The following is a 24,999-nucleotide window of genomic DNA, read 5'->3' as shown; positions in this document are numbered from 1 at the left end:
TGTGTCAGTATAAACATAGATATGCATATATCACTGTGGTGTGATGCTTTGAATTCTCTCAGGAAGATACCAAGAAGGGAAGTAGCTGGGTCAAATGGAACCTCTAGTTTTGGTTTTTGAGGAATCTCCACACTGATTGACACAGTGGTTGCACCAGTCTGCACTCCCACCAGCAGTGGAGCAGGGTTCCCCCCCTCGCCCCCGACAGTCCTGCCAGCATTTGTTATTGATTTCCTGATAACAGCCAGTCTTTCTGGAGATGTAATCTCAGCATTGTTGTTTTTTTTTTGGTACCGGGGATCAAACTCGGGACCTTGCACTTGTGAGGCAGGATGCAGAACCACTGAGCTAAATCCCCAGCCCGCAAAAGCTTTTTAATAAGATGAGGTTCTAGTTGTTGATTCCTTGTAGTATTTCCCATGCAGTCTAGGTTTTGTTCATGAAATTTTTGCCTACTCCTATGTACTCAAGTGTTCTACCTATTCTCTTTTCCAGCAGATTTAGTGTTTTAATATTTAGATTTTTGATCCATTTTGATTCTAGGTTAGTGCATGGTGAAAGATATGGGTCTAGTTTCAATCTTTAGCATGTGGAAAGCTAGTTTTCCCAGCACGAGTTATTAAAGAGGCTATCTGTCCTCCAGTGAAGGTGTTTGGCTCCTCTGTCAAAGATAAGGTAGCTGAGCATGTCTGGAATTTCTGCATCTTCTAATTTGTTCCATTAACCCTTGGGTCTGTTTTTTTTTTTCTTTTTGCTAGTACAATGTTGTTTTTATCATAGTAGCTTTGTAATATAATTTCAGGTTAGGGATTGTGGTGCCCCTTGCTTTGCCTTTGTTGCCCAGAATTGCCTTTGCTATTCTATGTCTCTTCTGGTTCCAAATGAATTTTAGGATTGTTTTCTCTAATTCTGTGGGATATGTTGTTGGAAATTTTTTTTTTTTTTTGTACTGGGGATTGAACTCAGGACCTTGAGCTTGCCAGGCAGGCGGTGGCACCAATGAGCTAGATCCCTGGCCCTTGCTGTTGGAATTTTGATCATGATTGCATTAAATCTGTATAACAGTTTTGGAAGTATGGCCATTTTCACTATCTTAGCTCTTCATATCCAAGAACAAGGAATATCTTTTCATTTTCTGATATCCTCTTTGATCTCCTTTTCAGAGTACTGTAGTTTTCTATGTAGAGGTCTTTTACTTCCTCTGTTAGATTGATTCCTAGATATTTCATTTTTTAGGATACTATTGTGAAACGTGTTGTTTCCCTAATTTCTCTCTCATGAGTTTGTTATTCAAGCACTTAATACTACTGATTTTTGAGTGTTGATTTTTTTTTTTTTTTTTTGGTATTGGGGATCAAACTTGGGACCTTGCACTTGCGAGGCAGGAGCTGGAACCACTGAGCTAAATCCCCAGCTCCTTTTTAAATTTTTTTTGGTGCCGGAGATCGAACTCAGGACCTTGTGCTTGCAAAGCAGGTGACAGAACCACTGAGCTAAATCCCCGGCCCTTGAGTGTTGATTTTGTATCCAGCTATGCTACTGAATTTGGTTATTAAATTAGGAGTCTTTCGGTGGAGTTTTTGGGGTCTTTTATGTAGAGTATCATGTCATCCACAAATAATGATAATTCAACTGCCTCCTTTCCTACCCTTATTCTTTTTATTTCTCTTACCTAATTGCTTTGGCTAATGTTTCCAGAACTATATTAAACAAGAGTGGTATCAGTGGACATCCTTGTCTTGTTCCTGATTTTAGAGTGAAAGCTTTCAATTTTTGTCCATTGATGGTTTGTCTTAGATGCCTTATATCAGAATGAGATAAAGGCCACCTATTCCTATTTTCTGTAGGGTTTTATCATGAATGGGTACTGGACTTTGTCAAACACTTTTTCTGTATCTTTTGAGATGATCATACGGTTTTTGTCCTTGGCTCTGTCAATATTGTGTATTAATTTATTGATTTGCGTATGTTGAAACATCCCTGCATCCCTGGGATAAATCCTACTTGGTCGTGCTGTATAATCTTGATGATTTGCTGCATTCTATTTGTCAATATCTTATTGAGGATTTTTGCATCTGTGTTAATTAGGGAGATTAGCCTGTAATTCCTTTTTTTTTGGTTGGATCTTTCTCTGGTTTTGCTATCAGGGTAATGCTTGCTTCCAAGAATGAATTTGGGAGTATTGGTTCCCTTTCAATTTCATTAGAGTTGGAGAAGTACTGGCATTAGATCTTCTCTAAATTTCTTGTAGAATGTTTCTAATTGCATCTTCAATTTCATTGACTGATACTGGTTTATTTAGAATTTTTATAGCTTCTTGATTCAGTTTTGGTAATTCATATGTATCTAGGAATCTGTCCATTTTTTGTGTGTTATCTAACTTTTTAGAATACAGGTTCGCAAAGTAGGTATTGATCATCTTCCAGATTTTGGCAGGATCGTTTGTGATTTCACCCTTTTCATTCTTAATTGCATGGATTTGAGTTTTTTCTTTCATTTTTTTGATAACATTGGCTAAAGATTGGTCATTTTTATTTAATCTTTCAAAGAACCAACTCTTCAATTCGTTGATTCTTTGTATTGTTTTCTTTCTTTTTTCTTTGGTACCAGGGATTGAATTTAGGACCTTGCGCTTGCAAGGGAGGTGTGGTGCCACTGAGCTAAATCCTCGGCCCCTAAGGGTAAAACTTATTTATTGATGGAGTATATGGTCAACAAGTTTGGAGACCATTTCCCCAAAAACTGTTATCTTTAAAAAAAAATTGCCTTGCTGACAACTTTTTAAAAGTGCTCCTTTGTAGGTATAGATTTTTTTTTTTTTGGTACCGGGGATTGAACTCAAGACCTTGCACTTGCGAGGCAGGTGCGGTGCCACTGAGCTAAATCCCTGGCACTGTAGGTATAGATTTTTAATACTTTGAATCCAAATCCGTAGGGACAGGGATTTCGCTCAGTGGTGCCGACACCTGCCTCATAAGTGCAAGATCCTGAGTTCAATCTCCAGTACCAAAAAAACCAAACCAAAACAAAAAGAAATGAACCCAAATCCCTAAACATAAGAAGTCTCTTTTTTCTTTTTAAATATACACATATATTTTATTTCAAAAAGCACAAGTACATTGTACAAGTTTTAAATTTACATTTTTGCAATAAAAGATACCAATATATGCATTATTTGTATAACTTCATCATGGATGGAATTTAAGTCAGTGGTACAAATATGTTTCAGTCACTAAATATAGATCATCACAGTGAACCAAAATGCATAGTTGTTATGAAATAAGTGACCACTAAAAGGTGAACTCACAGCCCATACACCAACATAATAAATTAATTACACAGATGTTTCTCTTTACTGAATCATTAAAAGTTTTGCCAGCCCCTCACCAGAAATTAGAAAAACAGCTTTGGAGCCATTCTTTTGAATCAGTTCCTTTACATACACTCTAAAGGAGAAAAAGTGACTTGGCTGCTTGTTTGTAAGTAAATTTCATAAGCATAATTAAATTATTCACAATAATGAAGGCAAACCACTAGAACATCAGAATATCACTGGGAATCCCTGGGGGTGGAGCAGCACTGAGACATATATTCATCTATAGTGCAGCGACTTCACACTTGGTATATAAAGTGTGTTCTTTGTCTAGTGTCAGATAGTTTCTCTGGTAGCTTGATAGCTTAACTCCAGGACTTATGAAATGCATATAATAAAATACTAGAAATAAAATCAGTTTATCCTAAGGGGGGCCCAACCAATGAGAGTAGAAGGCAGCAGCATCTTCTGTTGCCTGTTCTACCCCAGACTTTGCAGCTAAACAATCGATCCAACAAAATTATATAAGAAACAAAAGGAAATCTTCAAATCTTTTCATCATTTTGGCAAATGTGACAAACTTAATACTAAATTTTCTGATCCTCACCTGTTAATTGTTCACTCAAGTTGCACTATTTCCTGATAACTTCTGAATAGTAATTACCAAGTAGAAATTGTGACTATGATTCTGACGCTAGCTCATGTCAATTCCTTACTGCAAAATCTACTTTACTTTACAGAAGAAATCCCAAAAATCTAGCCCCAAATGTGCATCACTGATCATTTTGCAAATACATTTTTGTTTGCTTGTCTTTGCTGAGCAAAAAGAAGACAGGAAAACATTTACACACAGAAGACAGTAGTGGCCATGGGAAGCATCTTTCAAACTGCTCACATTACCTCAGACAACAGAAGCTACAGTGGAGGGTTTCAATTTACTGTCTAATATTTTAGACCATAATTTGATATAAAAAGTTAAAGCCAAGAACCAAGAAGTCTATGCACAGATTTTATAGAGCTTTATTATTTATAACAAGATGGCTCAACCACAGCATGTTGTAACAGGACACAGACTATTGATCACAAGGCTGTTTTGGTTCTTTATACTAGTTTTAAAACCAGAGTTTATGAAAAGGCTGAATACAGATAACAAATCAAGGATCTGTCTTTTACAAAGACATATAAGGTGGCAAAACAGGCTTAAATCTGATTGTTCTAATTTATAGTTGTGATGTTCCATTCATGGAGGGAATTTTCTGGTCTCATTCTACAAAGAGTTTACACCAGAACTGCAACAGGTTTCTGAGAGTCAAACAGGATGCCACAGTACCACCATCAAGAGGTAAGGGATCTCACTGTAGAAATTGCCTTTGGAAAATGTAGAGTAGAATTTCAAACTCAACAAGCTAATTGCATCAGAGGTGAGGACCACAGGCTCTTTGTACTATGAGAAATGAATAATGAATACACGATCCTGACTCCTCAGGGCCTGCAGTGGCACAGACTCTTAACCACACTGTCAGCACCTCCATTCTGTCCCTTAAAGAGATTCACATTCATTTCTGGCTTACAGTATCAGGTGGCACATAATTACTTTTTTGAAATCTTTCTCAATTGAAATGTACTGCATAGTTTCTGCAATTTCTCTTTAGCTGCAAGGAAGACCATGCTAAGTGCTCAGACTCTTGTCAGTGATCAGAATCTTGTCAGTGATCCAATGCTAGCAGAGCTTCACTCAGGAAAAGAAATACAAAGCTGCAGAAGAGTTAACTAACACATGAAAATGTGCACAACTGCTTGGTATGACTTCACTTACCCGGTGGACAGATTACAAAAGAGAATGACTTTTCTGGAAACATTTTCAGAATCAGACACTTGGGGTGGGCAAACATTTCTTCAGTGTTCTGGAGCATGAAGTACATTAATCAGTGTCCTTTTATCCCTCGTAGCACATGTTTGCTGATTGACAACAATACTCCAATAGTGAATGTGGACACAGAGCAAGACTTTCCAATATTTCCCCAGCCCTCAAAAAGCTCTCCATAATTTTAAATCAGTCTTTATTACCGTTGTCATTCATGATTGTCTTGAGGCAGAACAGGAGCTCACAATAATTGCCAGTTGAATCCAAATAACATCTGATTAGTTTCCTGGCTCCTAGCAATCTCTTCTATAATGCAGTGCTGTTGCCAGACCAAGTGGAGCTTCCGATACCGCTCACGAGATAAATGAAGAGGGTTACCCCTCCTTCCATGGAGGGGAAAAAAGAAGCACGTGAGTTTGAATTAACAGTTACATCTTCACAGTCTAAATCAGTATGTTCTTGGAAAGTGTTTCTGGAGCCGGGAACATCCAGAACAAGGCTTTAAAAGGGCTATCTCTTCATTACTGATCACTAGGAATTTAATGCAGCACATTACTCAGTTAAGAGCAGAAATTTATTCCTTGACTGTTGAGAAAACAGGTCAAGTTCACCACAGGCATACTGGGTCCTGTAAATGTCCAGTGGGATTTACAACTTGAAGCAGCATGGCTCAGTTCTGGGTGGTTAGCTGGAATAGGTTCTAATGGCTTTCTGGCCTCAGCTTATCCAGCTCCAATTTAGGGTATTTGAACAGTAGAGGTTAGGTCTGAGGCTTAATACCAAACCCTCCAGTTATATTCTGCACTCAGAAATATTTGGTTACAGTTGTTCTTACGATACAGTGAACCTGCTGGTGCCTCGCACATATTTATTTATATTTTGTTTATGTTAGTAGGGGGTAATCTCCCTAGGTTGCCCAAGTTTCCCTGAAACTCCTGGGCTCAAATGATCTAGCTTCATTCTCCTGAACAGCCAGGACTACGGGCACTTTCATCAGGCCTGGGTTAGCAAATACTGAAATAAAATAGCTTTGCTTCAGTTCTAGCATTGGAGTTCACAGCACTATGCAAGAACTCATCCAAAAGGACAAAAGTTTGGCTGATGTCAGTAGTAGAACTGTAAGAGCATCATTCCTTGAAGCATTTAAGAATCTCAGCTGACTAATTAATTATAACAATTAATTAAATTTTAAATAATTGATTTTAAAAATTCTGCTCCTTTGTACCTTTCTAGAACAACTCAGATTACCTTCATTCCTTAACCGTTTTTACTACTCAGTGCTTTCCTCCCTAAATCTACACAGGTTAAATGCTATCACAATAAGAACAAGTCTATACAACTCAACAGGCCACAAGTCGCATCTAGTGATGTCTATTCATTCTGAGCAATATTGAAAAAGAACAAAGCCAGGTGTGGCAGCCTATGCCTGTAATGCCGCATTCTAGAAGGCTAAAGCAGGAGATTTGCAAGTTCAAGTCCAGCCTAGGCAATTTAGTGAGACCCTGTCTCAACATCTAAAAAAAATTTTTTTGTGGTACTGGAAATCAAACTCAGGGCTTTGCACTTGCCAGGCAGGTGAGCTGCCACTGAGCCACATCCCCAGCCCAGAAAATTTGTAAAAAGGAGTGGATAGGGGGCTGGGGATTTAGCTCAGTGGTTCCGATGCCTGCCTCACAAGCGCAAGGTTCCAAGTTCAATCCCTGGTACAAAAAAAACAAAAAAAAAGGGAGGGGGGATAGGGATGTAGCTTAATGCAAAGGCCCTGAGGTGAATCCTAGTATTGACAAACAGAAAGAAGAAGAGGAGGAGGAGGAGGAGGAGGGGGAGGGGGGAGGGGGGAGGGGGGAGGGGGGAGGGGGGAGACAAAATTTTAAACTAAAAAAGACAGCTTCTTATTTTAAATCTTCATGTACCTTTGGAACCACTGTTGAAGTGGCCTTACCTCCTCATTATAAAAAGCCAAAAGCAGGACCCCAGTTCCTCTACCAGCAAAGGAAACAGAAATGTTCAGGATTGTAAGTGTTCTGCTGATGCTCAGAAGCAAGCAGGCTGATATAGCTGGCCAATAAATGCTTCACGTATTGAAATGGAAATGAATATCCACTCTGAATGAAATTTTCACAGTGGAGGTACAGATTTCTTTCTTTTACATATCAGCATCACACCTTCTAAGTAATTTATGAAGAAAGGTTGATTAAAAATAATAGAACAGGGCTGGGGATTTAGCTCAGTGGTTTCGCTGCCTGCTGCACAAGCACAAAGACCTGAGTTCGATCCCTGGTACCAAAAAAAAAAAAAAAAAAAAATAGAACAAGCTGGATGTGGTGGCCCATGTTTGAATCCCAGCACTCTGGGAGGCTGAGGCAGGAGGATCACCATGAATTTGAGGCCGGCCTGGGCTATACAGTAAGGTCAAGCCCAGCTTGAACTGCATAGTGAGACCCTATCTTAAAAACCAACCAACCAACCAACCAAACAAACAAAACAAATGAAAAAAAGATGGTATCCTTAAGAACTCTGAAGAAATATTACCTTCAAATTTTGGAGGAGCAGTCACTGAAAAGTATGTAAAGGATGACATCACATTTAATCGTTTTTTTCTATTCAGTACCGGAGATTGAACTCAGACCTTGCTCTTGTGGAGGCAGGTGTGGTATCACTGAGCTAAATCCTTGACCTACATTTCATATTTTCAATTTGCTGGGCCGGGGATTTAGCTCAGTGGTTCTGCCGCCTGCCCTGCAAGCACAAGGACCCGAGTTTGATCCCTGGTAACCCCCCCCCCCCCCAAATTTTAACTTACTGCTATTCAAATAGCTCAGTATTTAGCATTAGCTTCTGTGGTTACAAAGAACAGTTACTATACACATATGATAATGTGACTAAAATAAAGAACAATATACAAGAGAACCAACTGAAGCCTTCTTTGTTCTTTCGTTTTGTTTTGTTTTTGTGTTTTTTTAGACACGGTCTCGCTATATAGTAGATTACAAGGTGTGTGCCACCACACTCAGCTGAAGGCTTCCTGTTAAAAGAAAATCTTACTTCAGCCCAGGGTCAGTTTCTCCATATTCATCCAAGTAAGGAGCTGGATAGGCACAGCCTCTGGCTTTTCCTTCAACCAGGACCACTCTGCATTCTCTGATTCTAAAGCAGAAAACAACCAACAGGGAATACTGTTAAGTGCGTATGTGCAATGATGGGCGCTGCGTCAGAGCTAACCCAGAGAAGAGACAGAGCCAGGGTCTGTCAGGCATTGTAGTATAAAGGCAGTGTAAATGTAGATGAATAGATCAAGTTGTATTTGTTTAAATGAACAAGAACAGACATTGCTGTATTTTCCTTGAAGCAACAGAGAAGGATCAGTGGATTTAGAGAAATGGTATTCGTGATACTGGCTGAATACACTGAAAGGTGGGAGGAGGTTGGGTTTTTTTTTTGGTACCAGGATCAAACTTGGGACCTTGCGCTTTCGAGGCAGGCAGCAGAACCACTGAGCTAAATCCCCAGCCCAGGTGGAGGCTGTTTTAATGCTGGCTGAGGCTATTGTTCCATTTTCTATCTTACAGCCTAGAGAGTGTGGGGAGAACTTTACAGAAGAAAAGAACCAATTTCCTAGTCTAATAAGTGCAGGCCGGTCACACTAGGGAAGTGTAAAGGCTTTTCAGGTGACAGCCAGCTTCCTACCATGCAAACTGAAGATTAAAAAGAACCACTGTGTCTGGTGGCACACATCTGTGATTCTAGCACTCTGGGAGGCTGAGGCAGAAAGACTGCCCAGCCTGGGTTACTAATCAAAGTCTTGTTGTTTTTTTTTAAAAAAAGGCTGGGTGTGCTGGCACATACCTATAATCCTAGCACTCAGGAGGCTGACACAGGAGAAATTACTGTGAGTTCGAGCCTATCCTGGGCTACATAGTGAGTTCAAGGCCAGCCTGAACTACATAGTGAGATTTGTCTCAACATTAAAAAAGGAGGCCAGGGATTTTGCTCAGTGACTCTGCACCTGCCTTAAAAGTACAAGGTCCTGAGTTAGATCCCCAGTACCACAAAAAAAAAAAAAAAAAAAAAAAAGGAGAGAGAGAAAGAAAACAAAACAAAACAACCTAGCATGCAGCTCAGTCCAAAGGCCCCGGATTCAGTCCCCAATACCACAAAAACAAAAAACAACAACCACCAAAAGAAACATCGCTAGATCACTTGGAGACATTGGGGACTCTCAGAGTCGAGAAGTGGGTAAATACAGAGAGATGACAAGCAGAGATCACTGAACAGTTGGAATAGATGGGGGTTCCCTGGAAGAAAACAGGTATTTGGGTTGATCTTCTATGTACTTTCCCCTTGGTTCAAAAGATGCCTTTGAATAATAATACATTCCACAGTTAGTAAGACTAACTGGGTTTATGCAAATAGAAACTGCACTACCTGGGAAGACTAGAAAGAGAAAAGCTACACATCCACTTTGAATTTCATTTCTCTCTCTTTCAGGCAATCTACATTCGTCTTTCATTAATATAGATGACTACTGTTCTACTCTCAATCTTTTCTTGAAAGGCTGGGGGAAATTCTGGGTGATACAAGAAACAAGGAAAATGAAAACATCCAAAGGACAACCTAAAGTAACAATTTACATGTACTTTTTAAAATGTAAGCTTTAAGATCTCAAGTTAAAGAACTTGTATATCTGAATATACAAAATCTATTCAAGATTTTCTATAACTAATGAAAATGTGCAGAACCCCACTCTTTTTTACTATTTATTCTGTAATTCTTCTCAAATGCAGTTTCCTCTAAGTCACAGATTTGTATTCTAACTCCCGATCGATCACTTCCTAACATCATGTCCACCATAATGGCCTCTAGAATGGATCCACATTCCCTGTTCTCCTTAGCAAGTTTCAGATCAGTTGCTACTCACTTGAGGAAAATGCAGACTCCCGCTCCACAGTGAAGTGCATGGAAAATACAAGCTCCGACCTCTTCCCCGTTCACGATTTCTTGGCAGCAGATGTTCTGAGAACACAGGATGGCCCCACAAAAAAGACAAAGGACAGGATGCTTGCGCTCATCGTCTGCAGATCGTGGACATCTCCAAAAGAAAGGGAACAGCCAATGTGGTGAAAAAATAAAACATGCACCATATCTATAATTAACAATAACATATGCTTTCATTGGTCCCTTTTCAGAGAGGTAAGCTCTTACAATAAAGGAACATTTAATAAGATGATTTCTCCTTAATAACTTCACCCACAGAGACTAAATCTTTTCACTGGGCTGGGGAAGGAGCACACTGTATATCACATGCTTGTCTTTAAGTGTGAGGCCCAGGATTTCATCCCCACTACCAAAACAAAACAAAACAAAACAAAACTGATTAATCCATAGTAAGGGAATCTGTTATTGAATACATGGTGTTGTGATAATCCACACCAAGTCTAGTGATGAAATGGCCTTGATGTTGAGACCTGACCCGACTGGCCTCACATCCCTCCCCACAATTAAGTAAAGCTCTTCCCATGATGTTGGAAGAATATGACTCTGTAGGAGTCCAAATTGCTTACAACAAATTATATTTTTGCAGTAAGGGTCCAAACACATCCCTCACCCCATCTCTTTGATGTACTGAGAACTTTAGGGCTGATATGAGATTGTGGCCTTTGAGCTGATGCACTCTTTCATCCAAGTATCACAGCAAGTCTTAGGGAAAAGAGGTGACAGCTGATATGCTGAACAAAGGAGTGTTTTGAGATCTGGCCATTTTCCATGTGGTACGCTGGAGCCTCACTGTGGTGTTTTCCAGAGGGGTAATGGTGACTCTTTTCTCTTTTTTTGGTGGTCCTGGGGATTGAAACCAATACCTCTGCACTGGGCTATATTCCCACCACCATAACCCCTTTAACATTTTTCAGATAGAGTTGTATTAAGTTGCAAAGTTGCTCAGGCTTAGGTTCATACTTCTGATCCTCTACCTCAGCCTCCCAGAGGGCTGAGAGTACTGGTGTGTGTCACCTGCCTGGTGATTTCTCCTCCCTCCCCTCCCCTCCCCTCCTCTCCACCACACCCACACCCCCCTGCTGATGCCACCAAGAACCAACAACCTGACATCTTATAATGACCAGAAGACGGTTCCTATTTCCTGGGCTTCTGTGGTAGCTCTACAGCCATAAGATTAGAATCACTCAATGTAGAGCTGTATCCAATCTTTCAAATTAGCTAATTGGGTTTTTTCCCCCATTTTTGAGACAGTCTTGCTATGTAGTTCAGGCTGGCCTTGAACTCGCTATGTTGTCTAGGCTGGCCTTGAACTCATGGTGATCCTCCTGCCTCAGTCTCCTGAGTGCTGGGATGACAGGCATGCATCAATCATGCACAGCAGGTTTGCCTCATTTTAAAGATATAATGCACTATAATTTTAATATAAAATATTCACACCCCAGTGGCTAAAGCAGACTATGAATATAATTCCTCTATTCAATAGTATCTCATTGGTGGTCATTCATTTTATGCTATTCAAAATAACTTTTTTTAAAAAATTGTTTTTTAAGACAGAGTCTTGATACATAGTTCAGGCTGGTCTTGAACTATGTAGCCCAGGATGGCCTCAAAATCACGGTGATCCTCTTGTCTCAGTCTCCTGAGTGCTGGGATTACAGCTTAACAATTTACACATATAACAAGGTAAGTGTAATAAAATTAGAAAATTATTAACTTTACAGGAAATTATTTTATCATATAATTCCATTTAAACTTATGTTCTTTTGTAAAAATTGTGTTCTTTTGTAAAAATAATAGTTAACTCACACATGGTGCAAATGTAATGAGTATATTTTTTTTCACTTCTCATTAGTTTTTGGGGTTTTTTTTGGTACCAGGGACCGAACTCGGGACCTTGTGCTTGGGAGGCAGGTGGCAGAACCACTGAGCTAAATCCCCCGCCTTCATTAGTCTTTTTTATCATCTTTTTTCCACTTGAAATGATCAGTGAAGAGGGAGAGGGAGAAAAAAGGTTGGAGGACAGTTTCAGCAGTAGCTTCAGAGATGATCTGACTGAGGTAGGAGGGAAGCATGGTGCTGAAAAAACATATAGGGTTTTTCTACTCTCCAGGATCTAGGCTTGAACTGGAGTCACAATGCTATTGTCTGCTTTGGTGTGATGGGCTTTAAGGTTTTATACTTGTGAAGAGTTGCATCACAGAAGATGGTAGGACAGGTAGGTCTAGCAGTGCTTCCTCTCATAAACCAATTACTGAGCTGAGAGAATATCGAAAGCAACTCTTGGGAACTCGAAGCTAGATAAATACTTGCAGCATTCAGGAGAGTACTTGATCAAGGAAGAGGCTGGTACATTTAGGCATTTTGTGTAGCAGTTACCACCCCTATCTCTCAGCCCCATGACAGGAAGCTGTGGGATGGCAGCTTGCTTTTCTAATGTAGTTTGCCTGCACCATGGTTGGTAAAGGGACATTGTTCTTCAAACAGTGGGAATGTGTGGTTAGATTTATCTAGTAGTTCACTGAGAATCTGGCAAGGATGTGAAGAAAAGAGGTCTCACATATGGGTGGGAATGTAAAATGGTGCAGTCACTGTGGAAAATGGTTTGAAAGTTCCTCCAAAAGTTAAACATGGAACTACTGTATGATCTAGTAAATTCAACTCAACTTGTAGGTACACGACCAAAACAAATGAAAACATGTCCATACATAAACTTTCCATGGATGTTCACACTATTATTCGTAATAGTTGAAAGGGGGAAATAACTCCATTATAAATATAAGATGAATGCCAATCAGTGGATAAAGGAATAAGCAAACTGTGATATACACATACAATGAATATTACTTAGCCAAAAAAGGAACAAATCATTGATGCATGCTACAACTTGGATAAACCATGACAACAAGCTGTGTGGAAGAAGCCAGATGCAAAAGAGCATATACTATATGATCCCTTTTGTATGATAGGTCTACAACAGATAAATTCATAGAGACAGAAAGTCAATTATTAGCTACCAGCTGTAAGGGGTATGGGGAATCATGATAGTTTACCAACTGTGTCAATTTGAGTAAGAAATGCCTGACTAAACTGGCTCAGCATTGTTCTTGGTGTGGAAGACCCACCACCCTAGGGCGGATTATTGTCAAAATGATATAAAAAGGAAATGAAGGAAGCCTTGCTTGTTTCTTTGGAGGAGCTCCAGTCTATGCTTCACCTTGGACGTCATCTCCTGGTTGCCTGCACTGACCCTTCAGTTTTCCATCACAGGCCCTTTGGCCTCCTGATTCAGACTCACACATGACACTACAGTGAGGTCCAGGCCTTCAACTGGACCCTTCAGATCTGCAGTGCGCAGCAGATCTTTTGCATACTCCCACATCTGACTCTGGGCGGCCATTATAAGCCAATAGTGTAAATTCTTTTTCTTTTCTTTTTTTTTGGTACCAGGGATGGAACTTGGGACCTTGTGCTTGTGAGGCAGGTTCTGGAACCACTGAGCTAAATCCCTGGCCCTGTAAATTCTTTTTTTTTTTTTTCCATTAAGTTTATTGGTATATTTTAGGTATAAAATACAGTTACATTCATCATTGGGATCTTGTACCATTACATGAGTATCTTGGTTCTTATTTTTCCCCCTTCCTTGCCCTCCCTTCACCCCCTCAACCCTTCCCTATTTGCAAAGACTTTGTTTCCATATTTTTCTTTCTCATATTTTTTCTTTTCCCTTTTTCCTTTCCCCTACCCCTCCCACTTCCCCTGCTCCTTTAGACCTTTTCTTCCTGTTACACAATATCAGTTATACATTTTTTAAATTACAATATCAAGAACTAGGAGACATTACCACAGATTTTACAGAATTTAAAAGGATATAGAAAGCATATTTCAAAAATCTGTTTTGAAATAAATTTGACAACTTCTAAGAAGTACCCTGGAAGAAAAATTAATGAAGCTAACTCTGGAGGAAATATAAAATTTGAATAGCACCTATTAAAGAAAGTATATTCCTAGCTTGAAAACCTACCTATATGACAACAGCAGGCTCATATACATTTTAATTGATAAATTATAGCAAACAATTAAAGCAGAAAAAAGAAGGAACACTTCTTCCCTCATTTTAGGAAATCAACATTGTGCTAATCCTAAAACGGGATAAAGATAATAGAAGAAAAAAGTATGAACATAGATACAAATTTGTTTAATAAAACAAACTTAGAAGTCACATCTGGCAGGATGTAGAAAGTGGTTTTGTTATAGGGATGGCAGTGTTGGTCCAGCATTGGAAGATCCACCCCCAAAAGTCATCATTTTAACAGAGGAAAGGAAAAAGCCATATGATCCTGTCACTAGTTGGAGAAAAAGTACTGGACTAAATTCTACAGTTGTTCATGTTAAAAGCTATCAGGAGACTAAAAGTAGAACAGAACCTTCTCAACAAATTAAGGACATGTACTCCATACTTCCAGCGAGAACGCCTTATATGAATGGAGAAGATAAAATGCTTTCTCCCTAAGGTGGGGAACAAGGGCAGATATGCTTACTCTTTATCTGTCCATTAAACTTTGAAACCTAGGCCCCATCAAAATAGTCTGGCAATAAAATGACACAATTAGGATAGAATTGACAAGGTAGAAGCAAAATCTTTATATGTAGATGAAATGATCATCTACAGAGAAAATACTAAGAAATCTCTAGGAGCCCCTAGAACTTGCATTTGAATTTAGCAGGATTAGAAAACACAAGGTATATATAAAAATTCAGGTCTGTGGGGCTGGGGATTTAGCTCAGTGGTTTCGCTGCCTGCTGCGCAAGCGCAAGGACCCAAGTTCGATCCCTGGTACCAAAAAAAAAAAAAAAAAAAAAAAAATTCAGGTCTGTGTACACTTGCTATAAATGAAGAATTGGATATTGAAATTTAAAAGTTATGTAGGAGTACAAAGGACCTAGAAAAGGTAAAAAAAACAAAAACAGTGTTGGAAGATGTTTAGTACCTAATTTTAAGACTTCTTCTAAAGCTACAGTAATCAAGGCAGTGTTGGTGTAAGGAGAGACATATAGATCATTGGAATAAAACAGAGAATCTAGAAATAGAACCACACATATATGGTCCACTGAGTTTTGAAAGATTATTTAACATTAGCATTTTATAGAATATAAACTCAATTCAAGAGCCGAGGAAGAGATAGTGTTTTCAGCAAATGGCACTAGAACACCTGGTATCCATGTATAAAAAATTAACCTCAACCCTTTATTTCCATACATGAAAATAACTTGAAAGGATCTATGAACCTAAATATGAAAGCCTAAAAGTATAGAAGTTTAAGAAGAAATTATAAGGGAAAACGTTTATGAATTCAGGGTAGGCAAGAACTACCTAGTATACAAAAGACATGATGTATAAAAGAAATAAATTGATAAATGAGATTCCACCAAAATTTAGAACTTTAAATGACATCATTAAAATGAAAAGTAGTCCTTAGACAGACCATATTTACAATGCATATAACCTATGAGCAGAATATATAAAGAATTCTTAGAGCTCATTAATAGACAACCCAATTAAAAAGTAGACATAAGAAGATGATAAATAGCCAGTACAGCACAAGGAAAGGTGTGCAACTCTAGAATCAGAAAAATACTAATCAGTACAATAACAAGATTGAATTATACACTCATTAGGGAGATGAAGTCAAAAGTTTTAAAAGCCTTGTCATGACTTTTTTTGTAGGATTCTCCCCCTCTGAGTTTAATCTGTCATGCTCAATGGATTCATTCTGCTGGGTTTCCTGGGGTTGTGATCCTCATTGTCTTTTCCTAGGGTATTGTCTAAAAGTTTTTGGAGTGCTGGTTTGATATTCCTGAAGTTCCTGAGGTGCTCTTTATCATGAAAGTATCTTATTTCTCCATCCATTTTGAAAGATAGTTTTGCAGGGTACATCAATCTGGGTTGGAGGCTGTTTTCCTTTAGGCCTTGAAATACATCACTCCAAGCTCTTCTTGCCTTGAGGGTTTGCATTGAGAAGTCTGCTGTGATTCTGATGGGCTTTCCTTTGTGTGTGATTTGTTTCTTTTCTCTCACTGCTTGTAGAATTTTGTTCTTCTGTTGGATTTCTGGAATCCTAACTATTATATGCCTATGTGTAGATTTTTTTTGATCAAGGCTAGCTGGAGTCCTATATGCCTCACTTATCTGTATGTCAAGTTCTTTTCCCCTCCTTGGGAAGTTTTCTGCCATCACTTCTGTGAACAGTTTTTTTATGTCATCTGCACTCTGTCCTGTTTCTTCATTGACTCCATGTTATTCTTGTTTGCATCGTCTAGCAGCTGCTGGATTGATTTCTCATGTTCCCTTACAATTTTAAAGCAATTTTTCTTTTCCTCCTCACTAATTGCAATCTTTTCTTCTATATGTGAAATTCTATCCTCACATTGGTTCATTCTGCTGCGCAGACTTTCGATAGAGTTTTTAATCTCCTGGAAATGTTTGCATCTGTTTTATGGATTCCGTTTGTTTCCTATGTTGGGATTCCATCATGTTCCTCAGATCCTCTATTTTTTTATCTGTGTCCTCTCTAGATTTATTAATTATGTCTTGCACCATGAGCACAATCTTTGCTGTTATCTGAGTAATTATTTCTGATTTCATTTTTCCCAGATCCTCTTTTGTTGCCAGTTCAGAGAGTCCAGGTGGTTGAGTATCAGAGTGTTCCATCTCATTTCCCTTTGGGGCTGCTGTAGGTGATCCAGAAGTCTGTTTTTGAGGCTTGTTTACGTGTCTTCTCATTTCCACGGCGGGGTGTGTGTGTGGTGCTTCTGGCACCCATGTGACTCACCTTCTCTGCCCTAGGAGCTTGGGATGGCAGCGAGGGAGCTTCCTTCCGGGTGCTGGGACTGGCTCACCCTCTCTACCCTAGGAGCTTGGGATGGCCTGTAAATTTTTTTTTTTTTTTTTGGGTACGGGGGATCAAACTCAGGCCCTTGCGTTTGTGCAGCAGGTGGCGAAACCACTGAGCTAAATCCCCGGCAAGTAAATTCTTATATATCTAGATATCTTGCATTAGATCTCTTTCTCTAGTAAGCACTGACTGATACAAGAATGGAAAGTGATTAATGTGGGTACAAAGTATCTCGGATAATGAAAAAGCTAAAAAACTACAAAGAAGTAGTAGCCATATAAATTGTGAATATATTAAAAGGCACTGAATTGTAGATTTCATCTTAATTTAAAAAAAAAAACTGAGCTGGGTGTGGTGGTGCACATCTATAATCACACCACTCTGGGAGGCTGAGGTGGGAGGATCACAAGTTTGAGCCTTGGTGGGGCAATTTCATGAATTAATGAGAACCTGCCTGAAAACAAAAAATAAGGCCGGGGATTTAGCTCAGTGGTTCCAGCTCCTGCCTTGCAAGCATAAGGTCCCAAGTTTGATCCCCAGTGCCAAAAAAAAAAAAAGGGCTGGAGATGTAGCTAAGTCCAAAGGCCCTGGCTTCTATTCCCTGTACTGGGGGGTAAAAAGATTGATAATCACTGTTAACAGAGGGTTCTCAATGGTCACTTTTAGAAAAGTAAGTTTGTTAGTTGTACTACAGACCAACTGCAAGCTCAGGAAAATTTAAAATATACATAAACACACACACGCACACACACTATCTTACCTGAAATGAGAAGCCTGATTCAGGAGGCAGCTGTAGTCATCAGGAAGCTCTATCAAACTATTTCTTTTTCTAGGATATCTAGACATGGGATTTAAAAGGCAATTTTATGAGTAAATAACCCTAAGGTGATGGAAGAGTATCTTAAAAATCACAAAAGCGGGTTGTGGCTCAGTAGTAGAATGCTTGCCTAGCACGTGTGAGGTCCTACGTTTGACCAAACAAAACAAAACCCCAAAACAACAAGCCCAAAATGGAGGCGGGGAAAGGATTTATGATTATAATCCAAAGAAAATCCTACTGTTGAGTAGATTAAATTCAAACTTTCATCTTGGAATTCCAAATCTTTCATCAGCTGGCTTCCTTCCCAAACTCAAGTCTCACTATTTCCTAAGACTAAATTCTAGCTAGATTTCTACACTAAGAAAATAACAAAATAGTTAAGAACATAGCCTTTGAAATCAGACAGACCTAGTTACAAATCCTAAACTCTCTGACACTTGACTAGTCTCTGAACCTAAGCCTGTAAATGATACATATTACTCCAATCATGAGCTCATCAATTTAGTAACAAGAAAAAAGGAAGAGTAACATTAAATGAACTCATCATTTAAATATAAACAGTACTATCAAGGAAACTCAGAACTGTTGAAGACTAAAGGAGATACTGAACTGAAACAATGTACTTAGTATTTAACACACACTGAAATTTTGTTTTGTTATTCATTCTCAGCACACAAGAGATAATAAAAGAGCTGCATGTAAGCCCTGGATTGTGAGAGTAACATAGAATTCTCTCCTTAAAACACCAATCAACTTACACTCTATAACCCTTTCTATATTCAGCTAAAAATGATCTCTAAGGTTAAATCTGCTTCTTAAGAATCTCTTCTTTGGGCCGAGGATTTAGCTCAGTGTTTTCGCTGCCTGCTGTGCAAGCGCAAGGACCCGAGTTAGATCCCCGGTACCAAAAACAAAACAAAACAAAAAAAGAATGTCTTCTTTAAATTTCTATACCATTAATGACACATTCTATGCATCGTTATACTTTAGGCCATATCTTGAGTTTTATGTACATAACTAGGTTGTAAATTACGACCAAACAATGTAGGTATGTGTTACTCTTTTAAATCTCTCAGAGTATTTAATACTATGCTGGGGACAGATGTCTGAATGGCACAAGATGACTTGAAATAAAGGAGAAATTGTGTGAGATTACCAGTTAAAAATATGTATTCATATAGTAACCTTTTTCTTTGTATTCCGATTTTCTTTAGCAATGTAAATATTGCTGTGTAGCATACATCCCTGCCCAGTACTAGTGGGCTATAAGTAGCACATGCTTCTTGGTTTCCATAATTTGACTATATTGTTTTATATTACAAATCAGATGGAAGCCCTACATGACTCTAGTGGGCATGTCAGATGGCTGACTGGGCGAGTAGAGTTCCTCCCCCAATGGCTGCCACGGTGACCTAATACCTGGCCTGTGAAGTGGCAGTGCTCTGCTGAGTTACATGCAGCTGAGATCAGTGTGACCCCAATTAAAATCCTCTCCCCTTTATTATGGCTTCTCACTGACCTGATGCTTTGTTGGTTAATTGCACCTGGTCTCAGTACCTGATTGTTCTCTCCAAGCAAGATAAGCAGTGCCTCCCCTCTTATAGCTTTGCCTGGCGCCATCATGCCAGATGTTTGGCCCTATATCACTAGATGTCTTCAGAGCTTACCCTGGTTACTTTCTTCCCACACATGTAATCAATAAATACTGGATGTCCTTGGGGTCCTTTGTCTTTGTTGCCCAGAGCAGCACAGATCAGCCCTAAGAACCAGCTTTCTCTCTAAGCCTTGTGTTCTGTCTTAATTCTTATCTCTATGGCCTCATAGGAGACCAGGACCCAGTGCAGAGGTCTTTGGTAATGTCCCCTTTCTTGTTCTCTATACTGCTGCCTCTGAGCACAGGAGCTGACCTATTAGCATTAAAGTAGTGGTATGGGAGAAAGCAGCACATGCACATTTAGAGTAGAATAAGAGTGCAAGGAGTGAGATCAGAAAAGAAGGCAAATGTACACTATCACTTAAATTTTGTTTTATCCACATAATAATAGAAATAGTGTTGGTATTTAAAGATGGGGACCAATTCCTCTGCCTGTTTATTAAAACAATTCAATTCAAATAAAGAGACACTGTAGGGGCCGGGGATTTAGATCAGTGGTTCCGCCGCCTGCTTCGCAAGCACAAGGTCCTGAGTTCAATCCCTGATACCAAAAAAATAAATAAAGAGACACTGTACATACTACAAGCCAGGCCCCTGAGGGAATATGAAGAAGATAAACAGACAGCTTTCACCCTTGCTCACTGCTTAGTGATTTAGGGTATGGCTGGTATATGTGGGCACATGCATAGGCATGAGGGTATATAAGGTCAGGCTTCATGAAAAAGGTGCTATCTGAATGGTATTTGAGGAGTGGTAGATTCTGATAAGAGCCAAACTTAATGGAGATAAGAGGACTGAAGAAAAGTGTTGGGGCTAGTTTCTAAGCATATAGATAGGAAGACAAGAGGATAAGGGGATAATTCTATCTTTATTCTCTAACAACTTAAGGGTGAAAAACAGATACTCCAAGAAAAATCAATTGTAGGAAAAGTCCAATTTATGGCAAAGACTTAATAGCAATGTAGGAAACAATGTACTGTACTGAGACTGCAGAAGGCAGACTAGAAAGCACGCTCAACCAACCAACTACTTAAGGAAACCTGTGGATGGGACAGGGAAACCAACCTCACCACGGTGCTTTTCTGCTTTAGGCAGTTCAATAAGTCAGGATCTGTACACCACCTGCATGTAGGGATAAAGCATTGAATTATCACAGGGCCAGCACAATGCTCATCAATGAGCTGCTCTCTCCAGTTCTTTCTCTTCCTTCTCTGCATGTTCCTCTTTCATTTACCTTACATTTTGGCTCTTTCTCCCTCATCTTTTTGTGTTTATTATTTTCCCTCTCTTATTAGTTCCTTTTAAAATTTGTTTTTATTTATTTTATTGTTTCTTTTTTTTTTTTTTTTTTGGTACTGGGAATTGAACTCCGGTCCTTGAGCTTTCAAGGCAGGTGGTGGAACCACTGAGCTAAATCCCTGGCCCTATTTCTTTTTTTATTTTTTAAAAGACAGGGTCTCGCTATAGTTCAGGTTGGCCTTGAACTCAGTATGTAGCCCAGGCTGCCCTCAACCTCATGGCAATCCTCCTACCTTGGCCTCCTGAGTGCTGGGATTAGAGGCCTGCACCACCACGCTTGGCTGTTTCATTCTTTTGGAGACAAGGTCTCACTGTGTTGTTCAGGCTGGCCTCAAACATGCAATCCTCCTGCATCAGCTTCCAAAGTGCTGGGATTACAGGCAGGTGCTACCATGTCTGGTTTTATTAATTGCTTTTTAAAAAGGTTTTATATTTTTGTATACATGCTGCCAAAACGAGCACTTAAAAAGGTTTTATCAGTTAAGGTCTAACTAGAAAATTAAAAACCATTCTAAGTACCTAAATAAGAGGGAATTTAATAATAGGAAGCAGTAATAAAAGTGACAGGCACTAGGCACGAGGCCATGGGCTCAATCACCAGGACCACAGGAGAAAGATGACTCTTCTGAGGATTTATATTGTGGGTTAGAGGAGTGTACCTCAGTGGTAGAGCACCTGCCTAGATTCAATCCCCAAAACAATAAGGGGAAAAAAAGGGCCGGGGATTTAGCTCAGTGGCATTGTGCCTGCCTCATAAACGCAAGGTCCTGAGTTCAATCCCCAGTACCAAAAAAGAAAAAGAAGAAAATAGAAAGACAGGCTGAGAAGCCAGCCTTAAAATAAAAGGCAAGGCACCCTGAGCTGGGTCACTCCCTCATTGCAGGCTGGTGAGACAAAGGGGAAGGGTGGTGAGACTGGTGCCAGGGACCAAGGCCCCCAGTGGACACCAGAGTCACAGTCTGATCGTCTGTGGGAACTGAGGCCAGAGAAGAGCTGAGTCACGGGGAAAAGACACTGCACAAGGTATAGACAGTTAGGCTGGACATTTGGGCTTCTCTCTGCTTCTGGGCCTCTAACCAGCTGAGCGAGGAGATGGGAAAGCATGGCTCATCGAGGACATCGTCCTGCATTACAGCAGAGAAGGCTGAGGTGAGCAAAGCCAGGGACAGCACAGAGCGCAGGGACTTTCTGCTTCAAAGTTGGAATTTTTAATATTTGACTAAACTGGAATAGCAAGTCCAAAACTTACCTACTCCAGAAATACAAAAGTAAAATTCTTTTATATAAAAGTAAAATTAGCATAGTCTACTACAATTATATTCAACACAAAATACGATGTTTTTTTTGGTAGTATAGGAGATTGAATCCAGGGAACTTCCCACTAACTACATCCCTATCCCTCCTGCTGAGTTGCCCAGGCTGGGCTTGAACTTGGGATCCTTCTGCTTCAGCCTCCTAGAGTGCTGGGATTATGATATGGTGTCCTAGAGTGACTCCATATCTGGCTGCATACTTTTTTTTTTTCTTTTTTACCGGGGATCGAACTCCGGTCCTTGGACTTGCGGGGCAGGCGATGGAACCCCTAAGCTAAATCCCTGGCCCAGTACTGATTTTAAAAACAACTGTGGTGGTACATGCCTGTGTTCCCTGCACTCCTGAGGCTGAGGCAGGAGATCTTGAATTTGAGGTCAACCTGGGCAGCTTAACAAGATCTTGTCTCAAAATTAAAAAAGGGCTAGGAGGCCTGGGAATTTAGCTCAGTGGCACCACACCTGCCTCGCAAGTGCAAGGTCCCGAGTTCGATCCCTGGTACCAAAAAAAGGGGGGCTAGGAATGTAGCTCAATGGGAAGGCCCTGTGTCCACTCCTTAGCACTGCAGAAAAATACACACACACACACCCATAAACATAGATGTTTCCTTGCTGGGAGTGATAGAATATGCCTGTAATCCCAACAGTAAAGAGGGTGAGGCAGGATTGTGGGTTCGAGGCCAGTCTGGGCAACGTAGTTATTTCAAGGCCAGCCTAGACTACATAGTGAGACCTGTCTCAAAAACAAACAGACAAGGCTGGGGATTTAGCTCAGTGGTTCCATCGCTTGCCTCACAAGCACAAGGACCCGAGTTTGATCCCTGGTTCAAACAAACAAAAAAACCAAAACCAAACATACAACCCATTTTGTTCACACCTGAGATAAAAGAACCTAATGTATAAGGATAGTGGCAGGAGACAGAGGCTAACATTAACACACAAATCCTGACTGAGCATCATTAAAGGAGAGAGAGAGGGCCAGGGATTTAGCTCAGTGGTTTTGCCACCTTCCTTGCATGCACAAGGACCCGAGTTCAATCCCCGGTACCAAAAAAAAAAAAGGAGAGAGAGTAAGAAAAAGACAAAAAAAAAAACTGTGGGGTACTAAAAAAAAATTTTAGGGGAAATAAAGGAAGTGATTATAAAAATGATAGAAATGGTATAGGCAAAGACAGGGTGAGAAGATATAGGTTAGAGGCTGGCAATAAACAGGAGGCTCAGTAAATACTGGACAAGAAAGTTTTTCTGAGAGATACTTCTGTCCAGGAAACTGAAGCAATACAGCTTTGATCCACCAAATGATTTTCCTTCTCTCTCAGGCACCCTCTTGAGGTACAACCACATGACAAATGCTACTCTTCTGGATACAATCCTATTTTTAAAAATTCTTAATTTTGATTTATGTCTACCAGCAACCCTTACTCTCCCACCATTTATTTTTGTTATTTATTTCTTTATTTTGAGACAGCTGGGCTGGAATTTTCAATCCTCTTGCTTCAGTCTCCCTGAGTGCTTGGATTATAGTCATATGCCACCATGCCCAACTCCATACCATTTTAAAACTGGAACGAGACACTAGCTGTGGGGAAAATAAATAAAATGAATGGACCGTAGTGAAGGAAGAGCAAGCAGAATTTCCATCTGCCTATAGTTGCTGATCTTGTCTCCACTCCTTAAGTGTGGGAACTAGGAGTCTCTTGTACTTTTGCCAGACCATTGATCAATGAAAACCAATCTGAAAGCTTAGCAAATAATTGCAATTTAAAATTTTCAAACTGGATAGTAACCCAACAATGACATTTTACTCCTGTAGTACCTCTGGAGCAAGGGCTTTACAGTATCCCAGTATTCCTGGAAGAGCAGGAACAAATTTGTGGGTAAAGATAGATAGCTACATAGTGTACTGTACTCTCTCTCGGCAGAATCTGCAAGAGAATAAAAACATGCTTAATAAGCATATTATTCTTACCTGCTCAATTTGTTAATAATGTTTTCTCATTGTTTTATGCTCATTTCTATATTCTTTGTGGAGAGTTTATTTTGTACATTATAAAAACTGTGGGTGGCAAATAAGCCACAGCAATACTTTTTACACCACAAATCTGACTTACACTGCTCATCAGAGGCTCCAAAGTCTACCCAGCACACTCAGTATAAAACGCAGTCTCCATTGTGGCAGAAAGGCCCTAGGTGACATGCATGCAGGCACCTGCTACCCTCCTTCTGTTAGATTTCAGCTGTACTTATATCTTTGCTATTCTTGGAGAATGCCAAGCAAAGCCTTTGTTTATTTTTCCCCTTGCTTAGCAGTAGTCAACTATTTAAGCAGCTCAACCCCACAATGCAGCAGTCTGTTCAGTGGGTCCTCAGCTGCCTTCCATGAATACCTATCACAGAGTTCCCACTTTAGTCCCAGTATGATCTTCCCAAGGCCTACTTTATTTTTTTCTGCAGTATTTATCACCATTTGACATTATACAAATTTATTTATTTAGATTTAGTCTCCTCCCAACAAAAAAGGACTTTATTTTCTGTGGCACCTATTATTAGCCAGCAGATCCGTACTGGCATACAATTGGAAAGTGGCTTCCTATTTTACATAGGATGATTATAGAGCCTCATCAGATATACCCTCTGGGAAAGGTAACTTGGTCAGCTTATTTTCAAAAAGAAAAGAAGAGTCATTGAACAATTCTGGTGACTCTTCCAAAATCATACGAACATTCTGTTTTTTACCCACACAAAGCCACAAGGAAACTTCAACGTTGGTCTAGATTTAGAGGCAAAAAGATGTAGAAATATAGTGAAGTTTTCCTCCTATGCTGCCAAAAGTTTTCTTCCCTAAAGGCCA

At 39.7% G+C, this 24,999-nt stretch overlaps 1 protein-coding gene across 5 annotated transcripts in view; it reads right to left on the bottom strand.

Moving 5' to 3' along the window:
- Nucleotides 1-4,311: 4,311 nt before the first annotated feature.
- Ubr1 (ubiquitin protein ligase E3 component n-recognin 1) overlaps nucleotides 4,312-24,999 on the bottom strand; it is a 190,835-nt gene continuing 170,147 nt past the window's right edge. For 3 of the 5 annotated variants that reach the window (XM_021241737.2, XM_087207477.1, XM_087207478.1), the window contains 6 exons: nucleotides 23,965-24,073; nucleotides 20,605-20,661; nucleotides 17,826-17,903; nucleotides 10,096-10,266; nucleotides 8,223-8,324; nucleotides 4,312-5,560 (listed from right to left, as the gene is read on the bottom strand). In XM_021241737.2, coding sequence (XP_021097396.1) covers nucleotides 5,419-5,560; nucleotides 8,223-8,324; nucleotides 10,096-10,266; nucleotides 17,826-17,903; nucleotides 20,605-20,661; nucleotides 23,965-24,073 — 659 coding nt within the window. In that variant the 3' untranslated portion in view covers nucleotides 4,312-5,418. Of the gene's footprint in view, nucleotides 5,561-8,222; nucleotides 8,325-10,095; nucleotides 10,267-17,825; nucleotides 17,904-20,604; nucleotides 20,662-23,964; nucleotides 24,074-24,999 lie in introns of those variants that run through there. The other 2 variants (XM_013078437.3, XR_002388329.2) reach the window with 2 other exon arrangements.

The sequence above is a fragment of the Heterocephalus glaber genome, unplaced genomic scaffold (genome assembly GCF_053883595.1).
Source record: "Heterocephalus glaber isolate CG9 unplaced genomic scaffold, H.glaber_assembly_v1.0 deba00000809, whole genome shotgun sequence".
Taxonomy (NCBI): Eukaryota; Metazoa; Chordata; class Mammalia; order Rodentia; family Bathyergidae; genus Heterocephalus; species Heterocephalus glaber.
Note: the sequence above shows the minus strand (reverse complement) of the source record. Positions and strands in the feature narration are given on the sequence as shown.